The sequence below is a fragment of the Tinamus guttatus genome, unplaced genomic scaffold (assembly GCF_059628265.1).
Source record: "Tinamus guttatus ecotype Peru unplaced genomic scaffold, ASM5962826v1 Tinamus_guttatus_pri_ptg000052l, whole genome shotgun sequence".
Classification (NCBI taxonomy): domain Eukaryota; kingdom Metazoa; phylum Chordata; class Aves; order Tinamiformes; family Tinamidae; genus Tinamus; species Tinamus guttatus.
This window is the reverse complement of record NW_028288586.1, coordinates 5,170,659-5,182,281: the sequence shown is the minus strand read 5'-3', so window position 1 is coordinate 5,182,281 and position 11,623 is coordinate 5,170,659. Positions and strand designations below refer to the sequence as shown.

General features: G+C 37.7%; 1 protein-coding gene across 2 annotated transcripts; it reads right to left on the bottom strand.

The window, feature by feature from the left end:
• Positions 1-2,942: 2,942 nt before the first annotated feature.
• FGFBP1 (fibroblast growth factor binding protein 1) lies at positions 2,943-5,236 on the bottom strand. 2 transcript variants are annotated; one of them, XM_088539917.1, is made up of 2 exons: positions 5,001-5,236; positions 2,943-3,724 (listed from the first exon to the last, which is right to left on the bottom strand). In XM_088539917.1, the coding sequence occupies exon 2, from the start codon at positions 3,698-3,700 to the stop codon at positions 2,981-2,983; it is 720 nt and encodes a 239-aa protein (XP_088396043.1). In that variant the 5' UTR covers positions 3,701-3,724; positions 5,001-5,236; the 3' UTR covers positions 2,943-2,980. The 2 variants fall into 2 exon arrangements, with proteins under 2 accessions (XP_088396043.1, XP_010226219.2); XM_010227917.2 differs by having other exon boundaries at positions 2,943-3,721.
• Positions 5,237-11,623: the final 6,387 nt, after the last annotated feature.

Below are 11,623 nucleotides of genomic sequence, written 5' to 3'. Positions count from 1 at the left end.
AGACAGCTTTGTAGATGCATCACTGACACACGAGCTTGGTAAATGCCATGAAAGTTCAGAAGCACCTAGACTTGTGGTCAACACTGTTACAGAAAAGGTTGTTCATGAAGTTAGAATCCAGCCATATTTCCTCAGATCTTGCTATTCTGAAATGTGCCCCCTCTGAAGAACAGGTAAAATTTCATACCCATAGAAAGTTAAAAATCTCATTCTTTGGTTGAAGCAGTTTTGATGTGTGCACTCTCACATTAGCCCACTTTCAAAGGAAAACCTTGTATATAGATGTTTTCCTCATGTCTTACGCCCTCTTTGTAGGACACAGGAACAATTCCATAGGTGAAATTCCATAGGTGAAAGAGGTGACGTGCACTCTGTGGAGCACGTTTTCCTGCTGCAGAATGCCCAGCACAGAGGTACAAGCAGGTCCTGCAAGAAAACAAGGCAAAGAAACAGAAATGCACCCACACAGAAGAGAGGCAGCTCCCACACGTGCTGCCGCTGCTGACGCTCCCGCACACGGAGATCTAATTCACAGGCCTGACATCCCAGGCTGGAATTTTCTTCGGGATAAGTCACGCTGGCTCGGTTTGCTTGGCTGGCTGGCAGCCACACAGAGCAGTATGTCCTGGCAGCACAGTGTGGGGTGGATCACACTTAAGGCAATGAAATACTTAATACTTGTGAAGGCAACATAAAGCTCTTAATCCAGCCCTGGTCCCAGTCCAATTGCAAGATGGGACTATTAGGCAGGAATATTCTGTATCCTGGAATAGGTTTCCATACCCAGCTGCTTCATCATGTGATTGCTTGAGCCAAATGCCTGCTTCTAATGAATCCCCTGCATCTCTTTACTTTCCTGTTTCTACAGCATCCTTATACTAAGTGGATCATATCAATTTGGATAATGAAGAACTCATAGCTGATTTTACACTTTGCCTGGCACCAAAATGACTGTGATTTCCAGGCTCCTCTTTACTAAAGCCTCAACTGGAATTTTGCTTTGCAGAGGCATTGCAGTCTAACAGAATTTATACTGCATATGCTGGTAATATCTAGAGATTAGAGTTTTATAAAAGGATCTGCTTCCTTTTTGCCATTTGAGCTTTGAAAAATACAGTTGAATCCTTCTAAAATTAGAGAGTTTGCCTAATAACAGCATGCCATGTTCAAGACATTAGTCTCATACAGGTTAATTTGCCTGTAACAATTCACAAATAGCAGAAAAAATGTAACTGTCTATGCAATCAAATACTTTCAAGAAAACACAGACTAATGCCACCTTTAAAGCATGGTGGCTACCATCAGAGCTGATGTCATCAGAGCTGCCTTTTTCCCATCAAAATCACTTGAACACTGTGTAACACAGCATGATCCCTACGACACAGCATGATCCCTACTAACAAGCAGAAAGCTGAAAAGCAGTGTTTGGTAGCACTTCCTTATTGAGGACTTCTGTCTAAATGTAAGCACTTTTGCTAAACTATTTTTTCACTAAAAAGAAAATACAAGCTGATATTAGATAATGGCATGTGCCTCTGACATTAACAATAAGCATTAGAATAGCCATGTCAGCATATCAGTGAGCATTAAATGCCCATACCAGACATTCTCACTTAAATAAAAAGAATGTGTGACAATGAAGGAAAAGAGGGAAGTAGCAGAAGACGAGTTAATCGTAACTATCTATTTTACAGATATTCTCTAAAAGACTGAAACCAAGTCAGGGCATAGCAGTTAGCAAACCACAGTAAAGAAAAGGCTGTACCAGCTAGAGAGCCAGAAATATTACATTGATCTCCTAGAAATGCTAAAATGCTCAGGGCATTTGTACTTCATGAAAATTCAAGTTTCTTCGAATGGACCCCTGTGGTAGAAGCGCATTTTTCACAGCCCAGTGCCAGTGGAAGAGTTTAATTTATATATTACATTACTCCCAGCTGAAGTTTCAAAGATAAGCAAAGGTCGGATGTCATTACTTACCTTCACAGTTTCATGCGGAGTTGGGCTATTTTTCAAAAAACAAACAAACAAACAGATTAAGCCTAAAGCCTAGAAAAGTATTTATTACTGTTGTCTATAGACAAAGATAACCGAACTTTAAAAGAATGTACAAGCAGCATGGAGCACATGCTGTGTATAAGCGGATGGACAAAGGTGCCAAGTTTTGGGCCTATTCTGTGGTCTGTCACTATCTTGCTCTTTCGACCTGGGCAAGTCCTCTCTGTTCCAGCTGGCCTGCCAGAAAACAAGTACAGTGCACCTCACACCACAGGAGAGGTGAAAGAAAAGGTTTGCAAACTTTTCTGAGATCATTTGATGAGGTTGCTAAGCCAAAGCTTTGCAAAATTATGACAATCTGAAAATCCTTTTTCTTATTCTATTAATTAATGATAATATATTTCTAAATTAATGAAAACATATTTGCCTACTTAATGTTATTTATTCTGACTGAGAAAGCTGAATTCTGCAAAGCTACAGTAATATTATTAAAACTGTTCTATAAGCAACACTGTGCCTGGATCTTGTGCATAACTTACATTTGATAAAGGCCTAGCACTTACAGAGGAAGCTTGTTTAAAAACAGCAAAAGAGAGAGAGTATTTTGAATATATTTTAAAGTTTATTTTTCTTAGTGGATTTTTGGTCAAAATATTGTACACAACCAAGAAGTGCATGGCACTGAATACATCACTTTGGCTAACACAGCTCAAAGAGGGACAAGGGAAAAACTTATTTACTGCTATGTCAAGTACATAACATCTATTGGCAACACCTGCATAGCATATATGCAGATAAATCTATAACATCTTCAACTATGACAAATGTAGTCTGTTCTGTAAGTACAAAATCAGAAAAGATACATAAATATATAACTGTGTGCCCTTTTTTCCTTATATACACTATGTAACATGAGAATAAAAAAAATCTAAAAACTTAGATGAGACCAAATTTCCATCCTTCAGAGTTTTACAAACATCCCTCAGCATTTTTTGTCCTGTATCATTGTGATAAAAAAGTTGCAGAAAGAGAGCAAGCTTTCTGGACAGTATTCCTCAGCCACCTTTTTCTGATCAATATAATCTATATCTTCAACGCAGTCTTTGGAATTTTGTTCCGGTTGCTTTTTAGTCTCAGAAGCAGAGGTCAAAGTCTCTTTGTCACCTTCCTTTGCATGATGAGTTGCAATCCCTTTCACAGGAGCTATTGACATTAGCAGGCTTGAGCTTGTCAGTCTGAGATGAGCACTTTGTGGGCCTTTCCTACAAACTTTAGATTTTAGGACACTTTTAGGGTCTTGACAGATCTGCTTCTGCTTCTTTAGGGAGCGGGAAACCTGTTTCCAGTAGGATTTCTGGTTTGCTGCATACTGTGGACAGGTGGAAGGGTCTCCTGAAAATTCACACCAGAACTTGCTTTCACCACTCTTGCAATCTACACGCAGAGCAGCAGCACTGATGTCAGCCACTGCCCAGGTGCACTCAGCATTTTCTTTGGTTTTAAATTTGCCCTTAGGAGATGCCTTTCCTCCTTTTGACTTCTTCCCTTTTTCATTCTGTTGGTTAGATTCAGCTTGGCTTCTTCCATGCTTTTCTACACCTTGTCTTTCTCTTTTCCTTTCCTTCTGTCTTTCGCAGTTACCCAGTAGCATCTGAGAGACCAGAATCAACACACAAAGAAGTCCAAAGCTTTTGATCTTCATGGCCTTTGTTTTGCTTGTTACCTGCTTTCCAACTGAAAATAAATAAATATTATATAAATACCTTCATTTAATTCTGGACTGAGTACTTGAACTACTCTTTGACAGCATATTACAATGATGTTACTGACAAAACCCTCCAGCCTCTGAGTGAGTAATGTCTGGGTTCTCCAGCCATTTCATACTGTTCTTGAGAAATGTCTTTCTGATCCAAGTTACTAATTATTTGTGCAGTATGGAATAGCTCCAACAGAAGACATGCTTTCTCAGGACATACTACTGCCCACTAACTGAGACACCATAACAAAAAAATCTCTGTTGCAGTCAGAGCAGGAATTTGAACCTGGGACTTACCTATCTTAGGTGAACATTTGAAGTTATAAAAGATAAGGAAACCGTTGTTCCCATGACCTCTCATTTCCTGAAGGTTTTGTGAATGGCATACAAGCCATTTTGACTACAATCTTTGGCTTTTCTTTATAAATGTACCAAGCAGAAAGGAAGCCATTTGTTTCAAGTCAAGCAAAACTACCTCTTAAGCCTCTTGTAATTTTTCTTAATTCATTGGTAATGTCAACATTTCAGATTTCTATCGACAAAATTATTTTTATTCTTTTGGACATCAAAAAGAGTAACTATTCATACATTCTTCAATGCCTTGACTGTTAAACAAATATGAATATCTTGTTTTTGAACACACCTCCAGTATACTTGGTTATGTTTAAAGCAACAAATATATAATTTCTCAGTTTTGAAATGTAACTAGTTAGCAAATAAATATCAAGATGACTCTTGAATCTGCACATTTCTTTGGAAATTGCTCTGTCTGAAGCAGCTTTCAGGACCAAAGGTCTGGCAGATTACACCATAATGGCAAAGGGTTCAAATTTGGCATTTAGCTGATCAGATCCCTAAATGTACTGTTCAAATGTTTCCACCCTGCCCATTTCTTTAGCCAAGTTTCCATATAGGAAACTCATGTCATGCTTGTATGGTATCTATTCAGCACTCACGTATCTGCAAATATCTTTAGTTTCATACATTTACTAATATTGAAAATATAGGTATTCAGTTGATATGAGCAAGTTCCAGTTTTGCATAGCTCTTATCTTACTTGTTTTGTGCCTTCCATACACAGAGATTTTCACTGCATAAAAAAACACTACAAGTCGTCTGAAATTCTCTTGAGAAGACACCATGTTTTACTGCAAACATGGCAATTTATAGGATTAAAATAATGATGTTACAATAATGTTGTGTTTCCAGTGGAACAGCACAGAAGTAAAATAAGTAAAGGACATACCTTGCACGGTACTTGTAGTTATTCAAATGCAACCCACGATGAAGCTCGGCTCTTTCAAAAGAATCAGAGCTAGTTGTAAAAGCCCTGTGGTATTTATAAAGGCAGAGACACACCTTCAGGTCTCCAGCAAGACTATTACAACACAATAGGATCCTTCAGTGCCATGTTCATTTACCTCTGCCACACCTCCTGGGAAAAACGCCAGTCCTCATTCATAGTATTAAAAAGAAAAAAAAAAAAAAAAAAACCCAGCTACGATGGGGTGACAAGGTGTGTTCACATAAACGAGATGTGACTTTAGCATTTTCAATATCAAGAACATTTTAAACACAAACTAGATGATTGTCCTTTGATAAGGACAGCATTCATGACAGTGAGATGGTCATAACCACAATGTATAGAAATAAATTCAAGCTCCCTCAGAATTAGTGACCAAGAGTGACAATCTAAGAGTTAGCTCTGATTGCACAAACCTCATTATGTTCCCCACTGTAGACCACCTTCCATCTATGTAAAGAAGTGGGTTACATTATAGGACTACATTATGTGATCATGTCTAATACATGGAAACCTGAAAAATGTAATAGTGAAAGTACAAGCTTCAGACCAATATACAAATGCAGTACATTCAGAGCTGAGATTTGGCTTCCCTGAAAGAATGGACTGAGTAGTTAGTGCCTTTCTAGCTAAGTTGTTTCAGGTGGTTTTACTGTAGAGAGGTAAGGGTGACATTTGTTTTATGTTCCTGGGAAATATTTCCAAGAATAGAAGATGCCTTGTAAAAAGAAATGAAAGTAAGCACTGGCACAAGCACTGGCAGGTCTTCCTCTTTGACTCTTTCCCAATAAATATAAGTGGAATGAGAGAAAAAGACACAAAGCTCTAGGCAAGGCATTGGTTTGCACTAATTTGAAGATAAGGAGACTGAATTTCCTGTATTTAAAAAAAAAAAACACAGAAAAAAAAAAAGGGGGGACTGTTCTGCAATGTATATAAAGCAGAGAAATGTGGGAAAGGATATTCATGCACCTGAAATACTAAGGGTCTGATCTGTGTGCTACAACAATCTGCTACCTGTATGTTCAGCAGCCTCTGAGGCTTTCTGGGCAAGCTCAGCCACGGAGTCTGCGTTGCGCACTTCTGACTGGCAGGAAGTAGCATTTGCAACACAAATATGAAAGATTTGTGGTTAGCATTAGCAAAGGCTAATGAAGCAAAAGATAATTTAGGGACCAGAAATGTTTAGCGGGGCCTTAGGTAGGATAGGAATCAGAGAATGGGGATAGTGTAAGAGATAATCCCTCGATTATCCAGCGCTGGAAAGCCAGACCAACTCCCCCAGAACGCACAGCGCTGACTGGAGACTTCAGCTCGGATGCTTGGCACGGTGCTCGCGCGGCTCCGCGCCCAAGGAACGAGCCTCTCCACAGGGCTGCTTGCCTTGGGGTCAGCATCCAGGGCCTGCAGGGCCTCAGCATCCTGTGTAAGCACACTATAAATTGGTCTGTGGGTGGCTGATTAGGCTGTATCACCAAAACACCCCACCCTTAAAATATACTCTTTAAGTAGATCTAGGAGGTCTAGGCTCATTAGGCCTGGAATTTATATATCATTTGCTATAATCTGAAAATAAATATTAACCTCTGCAGTCTGCAATCTCCATGCCATCAGCAGTGAATTCACTTCCTCCAGCGACCCAACATGACGGATCTGACCTCAGGTTTTAACAACTTTCTAACTTTATTGTTTCTGGTCACTCCCTTGCCTCAACTTCTCCCATTTTCTCCGCCCTTTCAAAAGGACCTGGAAAATTCTCCAATGCAGATGAAATGCAGACTATTTTCTTTCCATTACTTCTTGGGATATTTTCTACTTTTGTTCATAAGATCAATAGCGTAATTGGGGTCTCTTCAAAGAAGCTCTAGTGTGGTTGAGTAACTTCCACAAATAGAAGAAAGGTTACGAAGAAGCAGGCAAGAACTCATGGGCTGAGCACAAGCTTTACAGTAAGGAACGATGCTTCTCTACCCTAGGACTGTCACAGTCTTTCTCCGAGATGTTCACAAGCAGAGGTCAATCTGACAGATATTCTTTATCTGGAAAGCAAATGTAGAAATTATTTTTTGTAGAAGGTGTTTACAAAATACAGTTTACTCATCAAAATCATCACACTGTATTGAAAATATTTAATCTCTTAACCACTCACCACTTTCAAACTTGCCTATTCTGACAGTTTTTCCCTACCAAAAGTTTAGTGCACAATTCTGCCATGAAACAGCGCAGACTAATAGACTAAAGGCAGCTCAATCCCTGTGGAACATACAGCAAATCTGGACAGCTAATTTGGCTAGATCAAATTTATGTTGAAATAGAAAGGCATGGAAAACGTTTGGCAATGTTAGCAAATAGAAGCAGTAATTAAAAATTACACACAAGCATATTTGAATTACAGAGAGAATTTTCTATCAAAAATTGTATCCATGATATCTTCTTTCCCAGATGCCTTTTTGATTGAGGCATAGGGTAGTTAACGAGCATTTTTAATTTTCATTAGAACTGATGCAATTAAACTGAGCTTATTTCTTTGTGCTGTTCAAGCAAAAAGGAGTTTTTCCTTATTCCTAATTGTGAATATATGATTCATAGACTTGGAATAACAACACCCTTTTCTACAGTTATTCTTTACTGCTGCATTTCTATTACCCAGTAATATAGATGTTAATATAGACAATTATTATTAAGCTATTTGTATTGGTGCATTATTTGAAAATTGCAATTTATTTGTTGTCATCTCTGTGACACTGTGATGCCCTTGCTCATAATTAGTGTTTTCACTCCATTAAATATAAACTTACATAAAATAGTAAATGATCAGTGACCTCCCTTGATCACTTGCAAATACAGCTACATCTAGGAATACAAGCTATTTGTCAGTCTTAAATACAGATACCAGGATGTTTTTCTCCATGCAAAGGCTGGGCCAAGTGAATTAAAACATATTCAGCTTGAGGAAGTGAAGAACTGCTTGTATTTCAAATTCATGTCTATTGAAATGCAGTTCTATTCTGCAGCACTTGAGCAATTCTGATGGAGAGTGACTCTCTGCACCAGGTAGTGTCCTCAGGGTAGGAGAGGAAGGCTTTATTAATAGGACTCAAGGGATCCTTGTAGGATTTGCCCCACCAGAGCTTTCCTTTTAGCTCAAATTGATTTTGCACACAGACTTCCTTGAAAACTGTCACTCAGCACAATGAACTCTACAGAACTGCTGTGAAATAAGTTTGCAAATGTGGTCAAAAAAGAAAAAAACACAATCAGGCATGTGTATTCTAAACCTCACTTTATAATCTATACACATTTATACCGTATATTCACAATTTCCTGCACGATCTGAAGAATAACATTAAACGCTTTATATCTGAGGATCCCTCAGATAAAAAGTTCCTAAAAAATTAGCAGCCTGCCAAAACTGATGATGTGGAGAAGCTGCAGTTATTTCCATTTTTTTTCCTATGTGCCTAGCATCTGAGGCTTCCTCCTCATCAATATGTGAAAATTACATTTTTAGAATATAGGTGGAGGCATTATTAATATACAATCCTTGCTATAATTAAAACAGACCAGTCTGTTCACGCAGTGGTAATTAACGACATGTAATTAAGCAGGCGCTGCAGGGGCATACTGCTCTGCTGGAAATGCCTGCTGACAGACTAACGGATGTTAATGAACGTGACAGTCATGCCCGCTCCTCCAAGTGCCATATTCTGTTCAGCACGGCAGCGGGTTGGGGTTCATCTCTGGCATCTCGCTTGTTTTCCTACGTAAACAAGTTTCAGGCAAAGATCTCAACTTTACTTCTTCTTTAATTCTTGGAATCTAGTAACTGCAAGACCCTAAGCTGACAGTCTCACACTGAATCCCTTTTAAGTAGGTGTTACCTAGATAGTGGCATCAACATAGCCCTTCTTTCACCAAGTATGACCAGCGCCTCCCAAAAATATTCCGTAGCTTGTTGATGTCTCTCCTGAAGAGTCCAGTTAATTTAAAACATGGAGGCAACTTCGGTGCATTCAGGTATGTTTGTTAACTATTTTATATGAACACATAGCTACTTAAAAGAAGGCTGAGCTCATCAGCTAAGCAATACTTTTCTGTCATTTCTAGAATCAAATTCATATTAATACAATAAGGATACCAAAGAAATCTGATTCCCTCTTCACTATGTCTTTTACAGTAACCAACTCTTTCACAAACAGGCCAAAAACTAACAGCTGAATTCAACAGAACATCATCCAGGTGAATTCTGACATCATGACATCCCAATAAGGAAGGAATAAAAATTAATTCAATCAAATGCTAATCATAGAACAACAAAATTATGACAGTTATTTTAACATAACAGAAACTTTCACTTTACTGTGAAAGTATGTTGAAGAAAACTTAGAAATTTATCTTGATTTTGGAAACATTTCAAACATAAAGAAGATATAAAGAAGAACATTTGCCATTGCCAATTATGTGATTGCCCTCAATTATACAGGATGTTAAATAATGACACCATGGTAACTAGCAATGATAGTTGTTACTGCAAGAATTCATGAAAAATATACCCTAAAAGTTTGATCCTTCCATATGTGCAACTGGTAACGCTGCAAGGTCATCAAAGAAGAGGTAGGATTAGACAAATAAATATTCTAGACTACTCTAGAGGCTACCCTAAATATGAGAAAATCAAAAATTTGAAATGTGGCTTCTTAAAGTGTATATATATTTTTTTCTTAGAATTCAGCTTTTATAAAATACAAAATATATATTTCATGAATAATAATGAAAAAAAGTATTGGAAGTCTTGTAAAATAGAGAGATACTACACAGAAATGAGTGCAATATTCCCTTTCCTCATATCAAAAATAGCCTAATGTCAACAGCTGAATGCTACATATTTTCATAACTTCTGGCTTTAATGGAAGAGATCACTTATGGCTAAAGACTCTCCAAGTACAATCTTTTCATTATCCTATGGCTTTGAGCTGACTGCTTGATTTGTTAGCATAGATTTACTATATTCAGGGCATGCTCAGGTTGTTCTGGCAGCCCTGGGAAAGCAGCTATTGATTAATTGCCCTTCTAAACTATTTAGTCTACTAAGACTTTTATAGCTTAGAGCAATGCAAGAGCCTTTCTGTCTGAACAGAACAGCTTGAAAGATACCATCAGACAAAAGATTTCATTCTCTTCCAGAATAATAAAATGAATAAAATAATAAAAAGATGCCATTATAAATTACTGCTGGTTACTTGACTAGAATCTGTCCTCAGAGTAACGGTAAGTCATGCATATTTATGAAAAAGAAGAAGTTGACACATTACATGAAATCATCAAACACCTACCACGAGAATGTAAGGGACTGTCTTATTAGCAGCACTATTTACCATAAGCACATTTATCATTGCTTAACACTCAAACCAAAAAATTATTTCAGTTGTCATAAATATCTGGTTTCTTTATGACACTGCACTAAAAAGTTCTGCAAATGCTCATTCAGATGAATAGCTGAAAAAAAAAGCCTTAGCACTAAAAAGACTGCAACTCTGGTGGAATTACTAAAGCAAGATTAGGGTAAGAAAAGATTCAACCCTTTCCTAGCAACTAATCCACCTGCTCAAGGTAAGAGGTTTTTTCTTGATGAGAATTTGAGACAACTTTGGCTTTTTTTTTTCCCCTGAAGTTTATACATCAAAAATTTTAACTGATCCTATAATAGGAAAGTGAAATGGTATCAACTGATGGTTATAGCGTAATTTGGAATATTTAAAATCATTGGTGCAATTCTTCCACAACTTGATGTGGTTGCAGATTGATACAGAATGAATAGTGTGTCTTTGCTTTGGACTGTGTCTACTCTCAAGAACATTTCCATAAAGCTCAGAGCTGTCCCATGAATAAATCAAATTGTACTAGTAAATATAATAATGTATTCATATGTATTACTACGTAACATGCTATACTATTGAATAGTTTTTCCCCTTCCATTGTATTCACATCAACATTAATGGAGTTTATTTGGGTATCTGCTGAAATAAAGGGTATATCTATGCGTGAGAGAAAATTAGTAGATGGATTTACTATAAGTAAACATACTCCAAAATTCTTATAAGTTTAGCAGGGCCAAGTATAAGGAGAACATCTCTAGAGCTTTCTATGGAACAAGCATTCTTTTAGAGTACACTTTTTATCTATATCAGGATAGGGGAAACCAGTAACCAGCAAATGAGGAACCAAAGGAACCAAAGGAAACGAGGAACCAGAAAGCAAAAACAAGGGGCTTGATAATATGCAAGGCTCAGTCCTGCAAATACTTAAAAAAAAAAAAAAAATGTTGATTTCAGTGTATTTCAAACAGAAGGTAATCAATAGAGCTCAGTCAATGGGTGGGACTTACTTTTCACAAAAAATATTGGTTGCGAAGCTACGCTGATACCAAATTGACTTCATGCCTCTAAGCCAACACAGTTATATCAGTAGGTCAACAATGAGATCCAGTCACAGCTGTGACAGTTTCTTTGTTGATTTCAACTACTGCATTGTCAGAGGCTGTTTCAGCCATATGAGAAAGGTATGGC